The sequence below is a fragment of the Tasmannia lanceolata genome, unplaced genomic scaffold, assembly GCF_043159265.1.
Source record: "Tasmannia lanceolata isolate RefF3 unplaced genomic scaffold, GAP_Taslan_0.1 ptg000023l, whole genome shotgun sequence".
Lineage (NCBI taxonomy): Eukaryota > Viridiplantae > Streptophyta > Magnoliopsida > Canellales > Winteraceae > Tasmannia > Tasmannia lanceolata.
The window spans coordinates 21,524,791-21,544,859 of NW_027518700.1; the positions used below are offsets into that span (position 1 = coordinate 21,524,791).

The window sequence follows — 20,069 nt, forward strand, 5'->3', positions numbered from 1 at the left end:
TGCCTGATCAGACTTGTAGAAAATCTACATTTTACTAGCCAGAAGATGAAGATCCTTGTCTTTTAACAAGAATGTGCTTTGACATCAATGATATATATATATATATATCTCCTTCTAAAGGCATATATTAAGGCCCTGTGCGCTTGGGATTGTGGCAGCCTATTGTGATTATTTGGGCTGCCACAATCTCAAACAAATAGGGCCTCGACTGTTATCCTCATTTGCATATTAGTCATTTAAAATTGATAGGGGCACCTTCAATCCTTTGATTGGGTTGATTAATCCTGAAGTATTCTTCTTCCTCACACTTAATCATGGGTCTCTCCTGAACGGAAGTTGGCAACCGGTAGCTTCGAAACACAACCCTTTTGTCTTGGTGCAAAAGATAAGCTCCCTTGAAAAAGGGGCAGAACAGTGCTAACAAAGGCAGCACCCTGAAATCCTGTGTATGTTTTGAAATTTGATGTTCTTATTCTATTATCTTGTCTGGCTGGCAATTACTTGTTTTTCCATTGCCAAACAAACTTAAAATGCAACCACCCTCTCCCTCTCTTCTAGAGGGTTTTTTTCATGGGTATTTTGAGGAATGGTAATATGAGATGTTCTTGCTTGACCTGGGCCCACCCACATAGTTTGACATCCATTCAATCCCCGTACGAAGGCCCATAATGGGAGATTGCCATTGTACGAACATTTCGAACCGTTCAATCGTGTAACATGAACGTGGATTGTTGCTTATTTTGTTTCTCTATAAGCTCCCCTGCATCATGATCAAATAATGGAAGATTGCCATTGTTCAAACATTTCGAACCGTTGGATCATACAACTTGAATGTGGATTGTTGCTCATATTTTATTAGCTAGCCATTGATTTTATAATAGGATCATCTATGGACCTACAAAAAAAGAGTCTGAATCATGCTGATTTCATGTGGGTTGCTTGATAGCCACCCTACCTTCTAATGAATTTTAATTGAATGGGTGGGTTACAAGCAACCTTCTCGCAGTCAATGTGGAAGAGTTGGAACCATGTATAAATCATATAAAAATGTGCTATAAGAAAGTGGACTGTTTCATTAAGCCTTTTTCTCCAATTTGCATAGTGTCTGATGTCATTCTCCCGGTGCAAAGCTTCCCCAACTTCCCAACAAGATGGGCGTACATTAGGAAATTTCAATAGTTTTGCCCTAAAGTATAGGGACATTGGGCCATTGTCTATTTACGATATTTCTCCCTTCTCATGTGCAACACATTAATTGCTGTTCTAACACCCTTAAATTTATCTATTCATAAAGAATCATCTGTCTATGTTAGACCTTTGAAGAGGCTGTATAAAAGCCCAAATGATAATCTGGCATCGGAACACTAGCCGGCAAAGATGGCAGGAGAATATGATAGTACATTAGAGGCAGCTCCAAATGTGGCTCTCATCATCGGAGTAACCGGGCTCGCCGGCAAGGAACTAGCCAGAACCCTATCGGCAAGACCCAACTGGAAGGTGTACGGTGTCGCCCGAAAGCTCGAGGTCTTCCCCTTTCATCTCCACCACTACCAATTCATCTCTTGCGATGTCTTAGATCCTATAGAGACCTTAGGTAAGCTCTCCTTGCTAGAAGATGTGACTCACTTCTTCTGGGTCACTTGGGCTACCCAGTTCCCCCTAGACACACAAGATTGTTGTGACCAAAACAAAGCCATGTTATCTAATGTCTTGAATGCAATCCTTCCAACAGCCAAGGCATTGAAGCATGTATCCCTCCAAACAGGGACCAAGCATTACATATCTTTGAGCGGCCCCTTCGATGGTGAAGCCCGTTACTATGACGAAGAGAGTCCGAGAATCACTGGAGGGTGTAATTTCTACTATGCCCTTGAGGACTTGCTCAAAGAGAGGTTAACCGGCAAGGTGGGATGGTCAGTACATCGGCCGGGGTTGATACTAGGCAACTCTCGGCGAACTGTCTTTAACTTCATGGGTAGTCTTTGTGTTTATGGTACTATATGTAAACATCTCGGCCTCCCGTTTGTATTCGGTGGTTCGAGGATGTGTTGGGAGGAGGCCTACTTGGACATGTCAGATGCTAGGTTAGTGGCCCGCCAACAAATGTGGGCATCAACCAATGATCACCTTTCATCCGCGAATGGCGAGGCCTTTAACACAATCAACGGCCCTTGTTTTACTTGGAAGGAGATATGGCCCACCCTTGCAGCTAAATTTCGAGTTGAAGCACCGAAAGACATGTTCTCGCCAACTTTCTTGTTTTCGGATTCTATGGCTGATAAGGGTAAGGTGTGGGAGGAGATTGTTGAGAGAGAAGGGCTTTGTGGGACCAATATGGATGATTTAGCCAATTGGTGGTTCTTGGACACCCTTTTTCGATGTCCGACGAAGATTCTGGTGAGCCGGAGCAAGGCCAACAGGCATGGATTCACGACGACTTTCGAAACTTTGGACTCTATCTTGTATTGGGTCGATTGCATGAGGGATGAGAAGCTCATTCCTTGAATTGATTTGACCAGAGATGGGTCGTTAGGTGGGAAGAGAATGTGGTGGACCACAAACTCCTGTACATCTAAAATATATGGCTATTCTAATTCATTTAATTATTTACTTTGTTTCTTATTTATTTTACATTTTATATATATATATAAATAAATAACTAATAAGTGGCAGATGCATCTAGAAAGCGGAGGGAGACTTGAATATTTATTTTGTAGATGGTCTGCCTCTATGTTGCCTGGGTCATTGGCTTGCTTGATTGCTGCTTCAATTCAGGGTCAATCCCTTAGCATCTTTCACGCTAAGTTGGGCTTAGGTTACTATAAATTGTGTTTTGGGTTAGAGAGAGTTTAAACTCTCTTTCTTTTCTAGTTCAAATTCAAATATACGAGGCTACTGATATTGGCACATCATGTTACGGTAATTGCACTAAATCATCTTCTTTTATTATTTAACGAGCTGTCAAAGGGTACCACAATTCCCAAAAAGCACGCCAAAACCAGTTTAAAAAGTAAGGATAAGGTGAGTTAGTGTAATTATTAAAACATGCTAGTGCCAATATCAGTAGCCTAAGGCAACACAAGCTATGAGAAAACATAATTCATCCAAAATATATTTTAGTCTAAATCTTCATATTTGCCATGGAAAAGATCATTGTTCACATATGATTTTAATTAGTATGCATGCGATCAAAACCAAAGAATTGTTGGATCCTCAAGTAGTGGTTTACATGACCTCAGCCCTTACGACATGGATTCCCTATCTGTAATATTGATGCCCACATAAATCAATAATTTTATTTGTCTTGGAGGGATACTTTGATTTATCCTTAGATTCGTCTATGCAGGGACTACATAATTATACCTAGGAGGAAGACTCTTAGCACTTTCTCAACAATTTTTTGGTCAGCTAGGATACCTCCATATGCTTTTTATTTGATTCACAATTGAATCAACTTTTGAGAAAATATCTTGAATTGTCCCAGAGTATTTCATACAAGTTCTCAAAATTACGACAGAGTTTAAAATTTCACAGATATTACCTTTAAAATACATTGATACTCTTCTTGGAGCAAATATCATACTTCTTTTGGTGGTGTTGAAGCTATAATCCTTAAAAACATCAGCTCACCCATGGCTTGTTAGATGAGGTAAAAGGAGAAATTATACTATGGGTGGCCCTGCAAACACGTGAAGTTTAAAAAGTAGGGTACAGCTCACTCCAATCGATGATCCGAGCCATCCATTTGTTGGGCCACAATGTAAATAGGTTGTGCCCCAAAAATCATTCCATAGGATGATCCTAACCCTTCGATCTATGGAAGATTACGTAAATGATTTTTGGGGCAGTATCTCTATAGATCGGAGGGTTAGGATCATCATATGGAAATGATTTTTGGGGCACAACCTATTTACGTTGTGGCCAATAAATGGACAGCTCGGATCATCGATTGGAGTGAGCTGTACCCTACTTTTTAAACTTCACTTGTTTCCACGGCCACCCATCATATAATTTCTCGAGATACAGAGCCTTTGCATCCTTCTTTTGTTTATCCTTCAGTTCATTTTCTGCGAAATTGTTAATCTTTCTTGTTCAACATAATCATCAGACCCATTCTCTTCTAATTCCTATAAGTCAAAAGAGAAAAATAAAGTCTTCATTTTGATAGACCAAAATTGATAATTATCACCTTGAAACAAAAGAACAATCTTTTGAGAATTCATCACAGAATTACTATTACCTGCCACGATGCAAAATTACTGAAAACTAGTTTGCTGCCTTCTCGGCTTCCTGCTATGATGAAAATATCACCGTGCTTTCTTGCTCTGATACTACATTGTTGATTTAGGACCAGAAAAAATAGAGAAGGAAAACGAGAGGATTTTTGGAAGTGAACACACAAAAAGCCTAGTTTTTTTTATCTCTCTTCACTTTTAGCAATAATAACTTGAACATTAAAGAGACAGTTGTTGTTTATACATGCAACACCCACAACCCAAATGTTCCTACAAATTAGTAAACAAAATCGCCCACAACCCACATACACTTTAACTTCCCTACAAGTTTTCGACTTGAATATCACGTCCAACACCTGCATCACACGTCCCGCAATAAGGAACAGAAGAAAGAGACCTACTCAAGATTTCTAATAGGTAAAGTTCACTTGGGCTGGGCTTGTTGGGCCAAGACGATGGATCCATTATGCAATGTTGTAATGCATAAGAACAAGGGAGCTAGGGTGATACACGGCCAAAGGGCCCGTGTAGAGCTCCACCAAAAACACAAATGAAGAACAAAATATAGACTTTTATATATCTCAAAACACTTAAAAGAGATTTGGTGTTCTTTTCACTTTTTTTTCCTTAGAATCTCTACCTCTTCTCCCTTGAAGCTTTACTCCTGAAGCTTATGATCTCTACACAAGTGACTTCATACTTCTAGACACAAAATACTCCTAAAATAGTTGATTACATTAAACACTTATTTGTAGCCAACACGAGTCTTTTAGGTATCCTAAGCAGCATCATAGAAACTCTCAATCGATAATCTAGCCTAAACATTAAGGGCCCTAGAAAACATACAAAGAATATTCCATTTTCAACACATAACAACTATCCTAAAATACCACAATGACTTTTCAAAAAACAATAACCATTGATTTTGATTTACAATTTCCAATAGGGCCCATTCTTTCACAGTTTGGAATTATTTTCTCTAGCACTATGCATTTCGTATGTTAGCCTTTAAAATACTGAGAATGGCATTGCCATTACATCGCCACATCAACTTACTTAAATTTGGATCAAACTCGGTTCCTTGATCCAACTAAACTAGACAGAAATTGGAAACTACTTGTGGCGTTCCTCAAGTCGAAAAATCCATGGAAATGACGTGGAAAGAAGAAAAGATAAAGAAAAAACAAGCAAAATAGTGGAAGGACGTAGGTGGTGCGCGCGCGCGAGAGAGAGAGAGAGAGACCATTTTCTGCTTTGCAGAAGACGCAGAAATACGAATGACGCCACATCGGATGTTTTGAAATTACGTCGGCGGAAAAGAATCGGAATCTGCTCTGTCACCTGGCTAATTTTCTAAAAGATAGCAAAGAGATGTCTTTAGAGATATTATTGGGATTTTATCTAAATCCCAAGAGCTTCTCACACGCCCAACTTGGGCGTGTAAAACGTCCAAAGGAAGATTGAGAATTATATTATTCAAATTATATTTGTTTCTTTGCAATTTTGGATAACCTAAACTTGAGATTTATTAGGAATTGTAAGTAGCAAAACTCTTTTGGATATTCAAATATAAAAAGGATGGACGTTTGTTTTTTAGAGTGAATTGCATTTGGAAAATCTCCCATAAGTGAAAAACGTTTCTCCATCTCTCTCTCTCTCTCTCTATTACTTCTAAACAACACCATTAAAGCTCCATATAGGATTGAGATAATCCCATCTATTAGATCTGATTTAGATAAGATCCATAAATAGAACAAGTGTTATTCAATCCCTTTGTGTGAAGATCAAAGGATCCCATCAGATCAACTTGCGGCGTTCGAGAAGAACGGTTCATTCGTGACAATTCGAGGAGTAGATCAAGCAGACGATCTTCTTTGTGGTAATTTCTACAAAGGTATGTTTTTTATCTATTTATTTAATCACCAAAATATAATCTAATTCCTAGAAATCTTGGGTTAAGGGCAGAATTGAAAATTAATTATTATACTATACAATTTTATTCCACTACGCATAGCAATTTTGCCCGGGGGTTATACGACCCTTCTAACAAGTGGTATCAGAGCAAACTAGGGAATATATCAGGAGGCTAACGAACCAAAGATAGATCATGCGGTTACCCGCTGTGAGCCAGGACGTTTTTCCCGGCTATCCAAGGTTCCTAGTCTTTGTGTGATTTTAATAGACATAGGACTGTTTTTAGGAAATAGTGGATCTAATCTGCTTACTGGATTTTTTCGAATGATTTCTTTACATGGTTGGATGGTACACTTGAATACGAATCCAACGAATCAAGAATCATCAAAATCCGACGGGCGGATTAGGAGATATGATTTTTGAAGTTGCATGTAATTTGCTGGAATTGCTGGAATTTTGGTGCGAAAATTAAAACGGGTTTTTGATTTTCACCCCAAACAAGTTTGAAAAACATGTAACCCAGGCATGAACTTTTCAAACAATGTCTTGGGGAGTTTGTAGCATGATCAGAACAATGATAGGTCTTTCAGATAATTGAATCCCACTCAAAATTATCCGAAAGGTCATGCTGTCCGGATTATGTCTCCGGTATGGGACAAATTTTTGCTTTTCCTATCAAACGATCTTTTTTTTCGCGTAAATTTTTTTGTGGTGATTTCTTAGATCATATAAAATTGTTTTATGATGATACTAATGGAAATCAGAATGGCTGTGTATTTATTAATTAAATATTAATCAACCTATTGAAAGTGCGAAATAATTGCTTAAGGTGAATATTGGGTAGAAAGAGAGTTTGGATGGATGTGTTCATGTGATGCATCCTTATGATTGCTTTATGCTTGTTTAATGTGCATGTTTTATTCCATTGGATGGTTGTTTGCTTAAAACATGCAAGTAATGTTATATTCACACTCCCACTATAAAAATACCCTCATTATAATATTAAGTTGATAAATGGAGTTCAAATTGAAAGAATTAAACTCCATAGCCTTCCATAGCCATCTAGTGGTTCGCTAGTCGAGAGAATAGAACGGTCACATGCCAAAGCAGAAGCCGATTCCATTCCCTTGGCCAGAGTAACTGCTAGATTCCCATGAAGATAAGGGAAACATGCAAAAATGCAAAGGTCACATGCCAAAGCAGGAGCTTTTGTAAATTTACAATGTTTTTCAAGGCAATGGGTCTAACTTAACCAAGCAAAGGGTATTGAAGCCCAAAGGATAAACATATCGCGATGCTTGGAGGCCAAAATGAAAATCGGATATTATGTGAGACATAATGGATTAGAAGAATCAGGTTGTTCAAAGTTATGAATAGGTTTCCGATACCCATTGGAGAAATTACAAATTTCTCTTGATTCACGAGGTTGAGGGGCCCGTGAATGAGACGTACAATGGGTGATACCAACGTAGATCGAAAACCCAAATCCGATGGAAATATGTCATGAAATTAATGACCTTAAATTTGATAGTCTTGCTAATGTGTGTCTCTCTTTTCATTGAATGTAGATCAATGGCTTCCTTCAACCCACTAGCTAGAATCCTCGAAGATAATAAGTTAACCGGCCCTAATTACATTGACTGGAAAAGGAATTTGATGTTGGTTTTAACGGCTGCGAAAGTTTACTGGATTCTTACCACTGCTGAACTTGAAGAGCCTATTGTTGATGCCCCACAGGCTGAAAGGGGCAGGAGGCAGAAATGAACTGATAATAATGAAATGGGTAAGTGTTATATCCTTGGCTCCATGTCCAATGTGTTGCAACAACAAAATGTTGGAATGGCTACAGCCATGAAAATAATGCTTAATCTAAAAGAATTATTTGGAGAGCAGAATCGCACAGCTAGACTGATTGCGATAAAGGGCCTTGTATCCACTAAGATGGTAGAGGGAACCCTGGTCAGGGACCATAAGTTGAAGATGGTGGGTTTTCTTAATGAACTCGGCATCTTGGGGGGCTATCATGGATGCAGAAACACAGATAGACATTGTTCTTACTTCCCTACCAGGGTCATTCAAAGAGTTTGTGATGACCTATTATATGAACAAGTTAACAATGACGTTGACTGAGCTATTAAACCAACCCAAGTCAACTGAAGATCGGCAAAAGGTAAACAAGAAGAGTGTCTTCTGAGCTGAGGATAATGTACCTTCAGTCTCCAAACTGAAAGGCAAGGGGAGAAGAAGGGGAAAAGGTCAAGCCTCCAAGTAAAAGGCTCTAGTGGTTAAGAATAAGGAAACTTTCAAGAAAAAGTCAACCAAGAGCAATGATGCATGCTTCCATCGTGGCAAGCCTGGAAATTGGAAGAGGAACTGCAGGAGCTACTTAGCTAGCAAACAGGGCGACAAGCCTTCTCAAGGTATGTCGCAAGTCTTTGTTGCTGAAACCAATATGATTGGTCCTGCATTTTCCTGGTGTGTAGATACTGGCGCGACCTCACACATCTACAATGTTTTGCAGGGGTTAAGGATAAGCAGAAGGCAGACTGATGGCGAAATTGACCTACAGGTTGGAACTGATGCAATTGTTGCATTTCAGGCTGTGGGATTACTATTTTGCGTTTTCTAGGAGATACTTACTATTAAAAGATTGTCTTTATGTGCCTTCTATAAGAAGGAATTTGATTTCTGTCTCTAAACTTATTTCAGATGGACATTTAGTAGATTTTAATAAAAGTTCAGTTTTTATTAAAAGAGAAAATTCTATTATTGTGGAAGGTGCATTAGTAGATGGTTTGTATCTGATTAACGCCAAAGAGAATGTGAGTAACATTGAGAGTATTCCAATCGTTGATGTTCCGAACCTCAAAAGGGCAAGGGACACGGTAATTCCAACTCAACTTTAGCACCTTCAATTAGGTCATATTGGCGTAGAGCGGATCAGAAGGTTAGTGAAAGATGATCCATTGGATCCTTTCAAGTGGAACTGTTTCCAACTTGTGAATCCTGTCTATAGGGCAAAATGACCAAAATTCCTTTTAAAGGCAAGAGTAGAAGAAGTGAAAGTGTGTTGGAGTTAATACATACGGATGTTTGTGGACCTCTTTCTCATCCTGCGAGAGAAGGGTTTGTCTACTTTGTGAATTTCATGGATGACCATTCAAGGTACGGATATCTGTACCTAATGCGACGTAAGTCTGAGACCCTTGAAAAGTTCAAGGAGTTCAAGAATGAAGTAGAAAACCAGTTAAATAAGAAAATCAAGACTCTTCGCTCTGATAGGGGAGTATCTCTCGGATGAGTTTAAGGACTACTTAAAAGAATATGGAATAATGTCTCAATGGATTCCACCTGCCACACCCGAGTTGAACGGTGTGTCAGAAAGAAGGAGTCGAACTTTGTTAGACATGGTTCGATCCATGATGAGTTTTGCCAAGGCACTACTGTTTCTTTGGGGGTATGCCTTAGAAACAGCACTCTATATCCTTAATCGAGTCCCAACTAAGTCAGTACCAATGACTCCATATGAGTTACGGACGGGTAGAAAACCCTCATTGAATCACATGAGGATATGGGGTTGTCTTACCCATTTTAAAAAGATAAGTGCTGACAAGTTAGAGACTCGAACCAAAAGGTGTCTATTGGATATCCTAAGGAAACAAAGGGTTATTGGTTTTATAACCCTGGCGAACAAATTTGTGTTGTAAGCCGGAATGCCACATTCTTGGAAGAAGAGTTTATCCAAGATGCAGGTGAGATGGAGAGGATTTCCTTGGAAGTGCAATCTGATAATCCAATAGAAAGATATAAGGGAACTGAGCAAGAATCTAATGAGCCTACTCCGTTACTTCGACATAGTATTAGGGAGATCAGAAGACCCCGTAAATATCTCTATCTGGGTGAGGAAATTAATCCAAACATAGAAGAAACGGATCCCCTTAATTATAGAGAGGCGATATTAGACATCGATGCGAGCAAATGGTTAGATGCTATGAAATCCGAAATGGACTCTATGTATTATAACAAGTTCTGGACTCTAGTCGATCCACCAAAGGGTATTAAGCCCATTGGATGCAAATGGATCTTTAAGAGGAAGAAGGGCCCTGATGGAAACGTGGAGGCCTACAAGATGGAAAGGTGGAGGCCTACAAGGCACGGCTTGTGCCAAAGGGTTATACTCAAAAGGCTGGAATTGATTATGAGGAAACCTTCTCGTCTGTAGCTACGTTAAAGTCCCTCAGGATTTTGTTAGCTATAACTGCACATTATGATTATGAGATCTGGCAACGTCAAAATCGCCTTCTTGAATGGAACGTTCAAGAAGATATCTATATGGTCCAGCTAGAGGGTTTTGAGGCTGCTGGAGAAGATAATCAGAAAGTGTGCAAGTTGCAGAGATCCATTTATGGACTAAAGCAAGCATCCCGCAGTTAGAATCATCGTTTTGATTAAGCGGTCAAAGAGTTTGGCTTCTCTCAAAATGTTGATGAGGCTTGTGTATATAAGAAGGTCAATGGGAGTGCCGTAACCTTTTTGGCTCTATACGTGGATGACATTCTACTCATTGAGAATGATGTAGGAATGTTATCTTACACAAAGTTATGGCTTTCCAGTACATTTGCAATGAAAGATTTGGGTGAAGCTTCTTATATATTAGGACTTAAATTATTTAGGGAGTGGAAAAATAAGAAGCTTGGGCTATCACAAGAGGCTTACGTTGACAAGATGAAAACCCAGGGGGGATGGCAACCCAAGAGGTGAATTGGGTTTTCAAAAAAATTTGCCAAAAATAAATGCGGAAGCTAAAAGACAATGGCAAATTAAAACCTTAGGCACATGGAAGCTAAAAACACAAGTGCACAATCACACAAAGATAAAGAGAGATAGAGTCAAGAGAGAGTGCACCAGATTTTAAAGTGGTTCGGTCCAAGGATCCACACCAAGGCCTACGTCCACTCCACCAAGAATCTTTATTGCTTCACTAATCCGATTCCATTAACGGAGGGGAAGCAACCCAATTACAATCCAGAGAAAGCTCTGCGTCTCCAATACGTGCTCTAGAGAAGGCTCTGCGTCTCCTACACTTGCCTCTGTGGAGATGGCTCTGCGACTCCACGCACACTTTCCAATTACAAGCATAATCAAAAGAAAATGAAAATACAAATGCCTCTTCAAAGGCAACATCAATCTCTTAAGTGCACACAAAACAATTCTCAAGGATATACAATGAAGTCCTATGCTCAATCCTTAACAAATAGCTCATAAGAGGCTCAAGGAGGTTTCCTCACACTTAGATATGTTCTAATGAAGTTTTGGTGTGTGAAAAACTAGTTTGGAGGGTTAGGAAACTCATATATATAGCCTAGGGTCAAATCTAGCCGTTACAGGGGCAAAACTGTAATTCTGTGCAACATTTAGAACTAGCCGTTGCGCCCCAACGGCTATTTCCAATGCACCAGCGGCGGTAGCCCGCCGTAGGCCTGTTGGAGTTTTAACAAAAAACAGTTTTTTCAGCCTGTTTTGTAAAATTCATATCTCCCTCGTTTCTTATCGAATTTTGACGTTCTTACACTCTATTTGAATGGAAACGTTGAGATCTTTCTGTTAAAAATATTTTCAATAATATTTGAAAATGTTTAGGACTAATTATTATCAAATTAAGGTCTGTGGTCACTAAGTGAATCACTAAGTGCCAATCATTTTTATCTTTTGGGTGTGTTCTGTAGGGCTTGTCCCAAGATATTTATCATGTTTTAGGACCCTAATAGAGTATGATTAAATATTGTTAGGTGCTCCTTGGTCCTCTCATAAGTACTAAGCTAAGGATTGGGTTTTTACATTCTAAGACTTGACAAACACTCAATTTCTTAAATGTCTTCATCTCTTCAAGTCTTCATTGTCACCATGGATCATCTCTTCCATTCTTTTGGCTTCACAAGGTCTTCATGAAATGCTCCAAGCCTTAATCTTCCTTTGGCTTCAAATGATCTCCATTTGGTTCATGCCACAATCCATGCAATGTCCTTGACTTTTGTGTTTGATTGCTTGAATCTCCAACACATGCACTTAAACATCAAACACATTAGAAATACAACTCAAATCAACTTGTGTTTGGAATCATCAAAACATAGAAGATTGCCAAGGTGAGAACCATTGGGCTTACACAAGATATTGGCAAAGTTTAATATGGCAGATTCCAAGAAGGGATTAATCCCTTCAGGCATGGAATCAGGCTATCCAAGAAGATGTCTCCAAAGACATATGAGGAGAAGTAGTTGATGAATAAAGTTCCATATGCTTCGGCTATGGGAAGTCTTATGTACGCCATGTTATGTACAAGGCCAGATATCTGCCATTCTAGAAGTGAGGTTAGCAAATATCAGTCAGACCCAGGTCCTGAGCATTGGACGGCGGTTAAACATATTTTTAAATATCTTAAGGAGAAACAAACATTATTGTTTAGTTTATGGGGCAGACGAGTTAGTTGTTTCTGGCTTTACCAATGCGGACTTTCAGTCTGACGTTGATGATATGAAGTCTTCTTCAGGCTTTGTTTTTACTTTGGCTAGTGGAGCGATATCTTGGAGGAGTTGTAAACAAGACACCACAACAGATTCTACCACTGAAGCAGAATATATCGCTGCCAGTGAGCGGCGAAGGAGGCAATATGGCAGCGGAAGTTTTTGGATGACCTTGGCGTCGTTCCCTCTGTTGAGAGACCAATTACGCTGTATTGTGATAACAGAGGGGCTATTACTCAAGCACAGGAACCAAGGTCTCATCAGAAGTCTAAGCACGTTCTTCGGAAGTATCATGTGATACGGGAGATCATAGACAAAGGTGATATTGCCATAGCAAAGGTGGCTTCAGCGGATAACGTGGCAGACCCTTTCACTAACAGCGTGTTTGGATTGCTGGAATAGGCAATCAGAATCGGTATTTGATTCAGACTTCACTAATTCTAGCGTTTGGCTGAGCTTAATCGGTGTAATGGGTATCACCTAGTAGAATTTTTGGTGGAATATCGGCCGGATTACGTTACCGCCCAAGATAGGTGGTATTCTGATTCCCATCGCAAAAACATTCTATTTTGGTGGAGAAAATTTCTCTCCGTGATTCTCTCCCATAGTAGTAGTTTTAGGCATGGGAATTTCTAGTGGGTGGGGTCACTTCTCTTCTCTCTCCCTCTCGTTATAATTCCTCTTCTGTTCTCATATGAGATATGTTTCATCTGCTTCTATGATCTTCCTCATCTCATTTTCATTCCACTAGTTTTTCGTTTCTCTTTGAAATTCTTGTCTCTAAGATTCACTTTTCTCAATCTCAGAGTTGCATCGAAATTAAAATTTTGAAGCTCTGGTTTAAAAGCACAACCGAAAATTCTATCATATGGTTCTTGGAAGTGCCAAAGGTCAAGGTCGGCCCAATTGCCTTCAATGCCAAATTAAGCGATTGATAGACGATATTGGTTGAAAATAGTAAATAAATGAAATAGTATCATCAATTAGAAGATATAAGAATGAAGTTAGTTAACTTTGTCTTATTATACAGAGGAAATTAGGATGTCGAAGTTATCATTTTGACCATTGTTATTCCAGAACTAAATGAAATATCAAATACGAACAGATGACAGGATATCCTGAATCTTTCTCTTGGTTGGGGCTTTTAATTTACCAAAAGGAGTCCCAACATAAGAGCTAAGGTGGGTTTGTGAGAAGCGTGAGAAAACAGTCAGGAGAGAGGAGGGTTTGGGAGAGGAGGAGACGTCAATATGATTCCTGATTCTAAAAACTTATCCAAACATCATAATCGGAATTAACATTCCCTTTTCCAAGGGAATTAGTATGGGAATGGAATTTGATGCCCATACCGATTCCTAATTCCGGTCATCCAAACACACCATAAGTCCCTTAGTAAAAAATTGTTTGACAAGCATGTTGAGGGAATGGGTCTTAGATATATGCACGACTGGATCTAAAGTCAGTGGGAGATTACTTTAAATTCCAGTGTACGTTGCATTTTTCATTAATAAAGAATTATTTCATGACAACTTTGGGAAAGTGATATTTACGCCCCTTTTGATCACTAGGGACACCCAGCGTCAGTCTATTAATGACCAAAAAGGGGCTACTGTACTTGACGTCAGAAGAATCCAGTGGATTTGATTGCCTCGTACACTAGCGCTAAGTGTCCCTGGTGATCAAAAGGGGCGTAAATATCACTCCCCTAACTTTGGGTGCTATTTTGTTAATATGTGAGATGTGCTTATTTTTACACATATTAGTCCTCAGGTAGCAAAGTAGGAATACCATACTCAAGGATTCACAGATCCTAAGGAGCAGGGAGATTGAATTCCGGTTCTTTGCAAACCTTAAAAGTTCTTGGTTGGCGTGGAGATTGGACATCTCCTCCTGTACACAACCAGCACCAGTCTTGCTGGCATGCACATGTTGTGGGGTGACTTATCTCAATCACTTGCGTAGTAGACCCTAAGCAAGAAGAGTGGGAGCGACGATCAGGATCGTGCTCTGAACTGGATCTCATTGGAATAGCCTGTGGACAAGAGATTGTAAGGCTATTCCACCAAACAGGACCCTCTACATGTCCTTTGACCTGAGGGATCTTATTGGTCTGTGGGCCCGTCCCGTTATCCCGTTATCTTGGTCCATCTTACAATGGTTCTCTTAGGAACCATTTAAGGGTGGTACTGGAACCTATGAGACTAATAGTGATACCCGACAAGGAATTATCTGCCTCATATACATGAGGGTACCATCTATAGTTTTGGTCAGAGCAGTAGGCGTATAAAATACCTGGCTAGGTGGATTTGATAAATGATTTATCAAATGTTTATCAAATGTTTTTACAAAAATATTTTAAATGGTTTTAGTAAATGCATTTGTGGGCCTAAGCTGCTTGACTGAAAGGCATACCTAGAGTGGGCCAAGGCGTAGTGTATGTCCACCCCACGTAGGACTCAACTCAGTAAATGGAGAATGGAGAAAGGACTTGCACATATTGGATGTGATTAGGGGTAAGATGATTTGACGGTCATCTTCAGGATTATGTCTCGATGGTGGCCACTGATCCAATGCGATTATAGTATTGACTATGGATAAAATCGCAGTGGAGCCCATCATTGAGTTCTGCAGAATCGACCGTTAAATCCCTGCAACGATCCAACTCATAACTCGAATGACCTGTTTATATCTTCGGATAAGGGTCCCGCATTTATTTGATTGCACAAACGAACTTATTTCGTTGCATTTGATGCAAAGGGAACGGATATCATAGTGTATGTACACTATGAGATAGATTGGGAATACCAAATTGGTTAAGTGTTAACCAAAAGAGGTATTATAGGTTATATATTTTAATTGGATGGAGCTTTCTTCCCATTGGATGGGAATCATTTGTTTAATTAGAAGAATTAAATAAGTACTTGAATTTAACCCTATTTGACAAAATTTCATATTGAGGGCAAGTGGGAGATTGTTAGTCAAGGTGCCCTAAAATATGGAATTTCGTCCAACAAGATATGGAAGATATTATTTTAATATATAAAAATAAAATTAAAAGGCAAGTCAAGTTGTATTAGGAAACAACTTTCATTGGAGATATCGAAGGGAGATCTTTTAGGATTGGATTAGAAAAACAAATTGCAAGGATCCTATGTGTATTAGGAAACCTAGTTACATTTGGAAACTAATTTTCTAAAAGACAGCAAAGAGATGTCTTTGGAGATATTATTGGGATTTTATCTAAATCCCAAGAGCTTCTCACACGCCCAACTTGGGAGTGTAAAACGTCCAAGGAAGATTGAGATTTATATTATTCAAATTATATTTGTTGCTTTGCAATTCTGGATAAATTAAACTTGAGATTTATTAGGAATTGTAAGTAGCAAAACTCTTTTGGATGCTCAAATATAAAAAAGGATGGACGTTTGTTTCTGAGGAGTGAATTGCATTTGGAAAACCTCCCATAAGTGAAAACATTTCTCCATCTCTCTCTCTCTCTCTCTCTCTCTCTCTCTCTCTCTCTCTCTCCATTACTTCTATTCAACACCATTAAAGCTCCATATGGGATTGAGATAATCCCATCCATTAGATCTTATTTAAATCAGATCCGTAAATAGAACAAGTGTTGTTCTATCCCTTTGTGTAAAGATCAAAGGATCCCATCGGATCAACTTACGGCGTTCGCGAAGAAGGGTTCGTTCGTGACGATTCAGGGAGTAGATCAAGCAGACGATCTTCTTCGTGGTAATTTCTACAAAGGTATGTTTTCTATCTGTTTATTTAATCACCTAAGGGCAGAATTGAAAATTAATTATTATACTATGCAATTTCATTCCACTGCGCATAGCAATTTTGCCGGGGGTTATACGACCCTTCTAACATAAATCACTTCCTGGAAGGTCCCACTACATGTTGAAATGTTGAAATTAGCAATAGGAGTGAAAAAATGGAAAACTAAACAGAGAGGCTAGACACTGGAAAGAAACATGCTTCGTATATATTACTTATAGATAATTATATTTATATGAATTGAATGTGAATTGTTGGGTATGTACTATGCAAACAGATTTATATGAATTACATGTGAAATGTTGTATGTAATGAATTATGCACATGTCACTAGGTGTTCGATGTTAATAAATTATTAGGGATAACTATCTTGCTTATGTGATGATGTCTTTTAAGAGTGTTTTTGTGTTTATTCTAAAATTTCTCTAAGTTTCATCGTAAAATTCTATCATTTGCATATATTTCAATTCATGTCCATGATTTTACACAATTTCCAGCGAAATTCCCATCTGAAACCTAAACATTTCCGTTTTTGCGGCTTCCAAACAGAAACCAAAACCGAAATCTCTCTCTCTCTCTCTCTCTCTCTCTCTCTCTCTCTCTCTCTCTCTCTCAATCCATGGCTCTGGGTGGACTCCTACTTTGGTCATCAATAGAAAGACCGACATTGATGCAAGACCTAAACAATGAAGAGGTAGAAAGGACCTAAAGAGCTTCTATATGGATCTTTCTTTGTTTTGATAATTAGTCAATGTAATCAAGGCAATGATCCTTAATTTGAATTTTTCAAATTCACATTTTTTACAGTGTTTTTTTTTTTTTTTTGGGTGCATCAGGAAGCATCAAAATATGTTCGAGTAATTTTAGGTTTACTCTGATCTGATTCAGGACTGAAAAACACTTTTTCCAAAGAAGAAACTCAAAAACACTTGTTCCAAACAAAAAATAAATCATCAACTAAGAATTGAGAATTCCCATATACTCAAAATATCATACAAATGCTACACGAATTGTTGCGCTTCAATAACAAAATTGAGATTGGGAAAACAAGAAACATGAAAAGAGGCAGTGTAGGGGCTTCAGCTTACCACATTTACCCTGTTTTCTTCAACAATTCTTTGAAACTCTTTCTGACTGGCTTGGATCAGATCTTTTACAGTATCGAATGTGGTCAACCTAATGCTGCAAAATATTAAACCTTTACGACATGACCATCGTTATGCGGAGCGACAAATAGGGTAATTTATGACCCAAAGCATCTAGTTTCCTAAGTCCCTGTTTGTTTCAGATTATGACAAACGATTGTCAACCCTAAACCTATTATCGGACTCAAATTTAAGGCCCTGTTCGTTTCAGATTATGACAACCGATTGTAAGCCCAAACCTATTATTGGACTCAAAATTACATTTAAATTTGAGTCCAATAATAGGTTTAGGCCTGACAATCGGTTGTCATAATCTGAAACGAACAAGGCCTAAACATAATTTTGAGTCCAATAATAGGTTTTGGACTTACAAACAGTTGCCATAATCTGAAATGAACAGGGCCTAAGCAGGAGTGTCACCATCACTTCAAGATTCATGCAACTATGAACAAGAGATTATATGACAGATACAATCACTGCTGGAAAGAGATCGAAACAGACCTGCTGTTTGGTAGGGTTTTCAATGCATTGGGCAAGAAACCCCGGTACAATCCAATGATACCATCACGTGCCACAATGCCTGCATTTGTATCGGGTAATTAGAAGTGCATATTTATTGGAAATAGGTGATTTCTATTGAAAGTATCAGATATAAAATGTCACATTATGGGGGTCTGAATTGAACACCAATTGATTAATAAAATTTCATAGCACGGTTTGGAGATTGGAAGAGCTAACTCTCATATTATGGAGGTCTGAATTAAACACCAAATGAGGAATAAAATTTCATTGCACAATTTGGAAATTGGATGAGCAATGCCTAAAATGCAATGATGTAATTGATCATGAAGAGTAAAATATTGCAAATTTAATCTCCTAGATGTATGGCTCAATTACCACAATATCATGTCACTTGGGGATTTAGAAGTCTCGAGCAAACTCTTCACGAGGTTGCAATTTTTTCTGGAACAGAACTTTATCCAGAAAAGAAGTAAATGAGAGAGAGAGAGAGAGAGAGAGAGAGAGAGAGAGAGAGAGAGAGAGAGAGAGAGAATGGGATGCTTTAACATTATAGAAAACAACACATTACCCATGCAGAACAGAAGTCAAAAATGTATACCAACCTATATTAACTATTCAAAATGTCCTATTCCATCTTTGTGGAGAACTCTTCAAATTGAAGGTGGTGATACCAGACAAAAACAAGCCTATGCCGTATTTCCCAGCTTTATATAATTCAACACCTTTGAAAAGTCAATAGAAGGCTCAAATCCAGAGTGCAGCAAGATATGCTCAGTTGGAATCTCAGAGGAGCTGTTCTTTCTAGTGAAACCGGACTACATCTTACATAGCCCACCCATATTAAGTTGTCCATGTCCAAGAAGTATTATTCCGCATCAAATCACCTGGATGATTTTTGGGGTGGGAGGTAAGTCATCATGAATTTGAATGTTCTCTAACTACACACTCCATTGTTCCGCCTCCATGACGGTTGCATATTGTTCGTGGTACCCTAATCTCCATGAAAGAAAGAAAGAAAGAGGTGAGAAGAGAAAAGAGATGGAGAGGGAGATAGAGAGTTCAATATCTATCCTCCTCAAAATATGTATGATATATGTACGTGACTAGGGTTCATGTACAATGACTAAAAAACCCTTACCCACGTATGTAATTACACCGCTACATCTAACACTCCCACTAATGCTGAAGTGTACGTATCATACTGTAACGACCCAGAATTTTTGCATCCAAAGTCGCTACCAAGAAAAAAGACCTAAGAAAAATATGAGCCTATTTTTTTTTTTAAACAACCATTGCATTTTTTAGTGGAAGCGGATTTCAAGTTGAAATAAAAGCAATATAATTTCCACTCGACAATTAATGAGAGAATTAAAACCATTTAATTAAAACATCCATTCAATAATTAATCATAATTAAACCAATAACTCAATTGTCTGAAATCCCAAACATACTACAAATCTTGCAATTAAAATAAGAAACCGCGTAATTGACTATAATGTCAATTCGTCCCAAAAATCCTGACACGCATTCCCCTTGTCCCGTGATTGGTCCTATATGTCTTCATTTGAGAATGCTCCACCTTCTTCTCCTACATGTCCTGTAGGAGAACAAGGTTAGAGGAAGATCATATAGTAGTCCTGCAAGGTAAAAGAAATAATAGTACTACTCATTTATAATTATATGCTTCATGAAACAAGAAATTTGCACCATTTAAGAGTCCATTTTCCATTTATTATCATTTGGATTAAAGCATTTAAAAGCAGAGACAGTTAACATATGCAACGCATAAATCATGTCAGGCAACTATGAACTAAAAGTAATTAAATACAGTAACAGATTTCAAGTGCAATAAATGATTCATATCAGGCAATTATGACACTCACTCCCCAGTGATCATACGAAAATCCCCATTTTCTTTCTCAATTTGCGGTGGCCTTTGGCCT

General features: G+C 38.5%; 2 protein-coding genes across 8 annotated transcripts in view; one reads left to right on the top strand and one right to left on the bottom strand.

The window, feature by feature from the left end:
- The first annotated feature begins 1,249 nt into the window (after positions 1-1,249).
- LOC143856743 (NAD(P)-binding Rossmann-fold superfamily protein) lies at positions 1,250-2,577 on the top strand. The gene has a single exon (XM_077367016.1). It carries the CDS (start codon positions 1,378-1,380, stop codon positions 2,503-2,505), a length of 1,128 nt encoding a protein of 375 aa, XP_077223131.1. The 5' UTR covers positions 1,250-1,377; the 3' UTR covers positions 2,506-2,577.
- Positions 2,578-4,402: 1,825 nt separating this feature from the next.
- Positions 4,403-20,069, bottom strand: part of TAAC (thylakoid ATP/ADP carrier) — a 59,476-nt gene continuing 43,809 nt past the window's right edge. The window contains exons 9-12 of one of the 7 annotated variants that reach the window (XR_013238195.1): positions 18,106-18,184; positions 17,548-17,641; positions 11,055-11,253; positions 4,456-4,591 (exon numbers count right to left, since the gene is read on the bottom strand). Coding sequence is in view for 4 of the 7 variants with exons in the window: in XM_077366616.1 (XP_077222731.1) it covers positions 4,418-4,591; positions 17,548-17,641; positions 18,106-18,184 (347 nt within the window). In the remaining 3 variants the exon portion in view is untranslated. Of the gene's footprint in view, positions 4,592-11,045; positions 11,260-11,363; positions 12,215-17,547; positions 17,642-18,105; positions 18,185-19,564; positions 19,724-20,069 lie in introns of those variants that run through there. The other 6 variants (XR_013238194.1, XM_077366616.1, XM_077366617.1 and 3 more) reach the window with 6 other exon arrangements.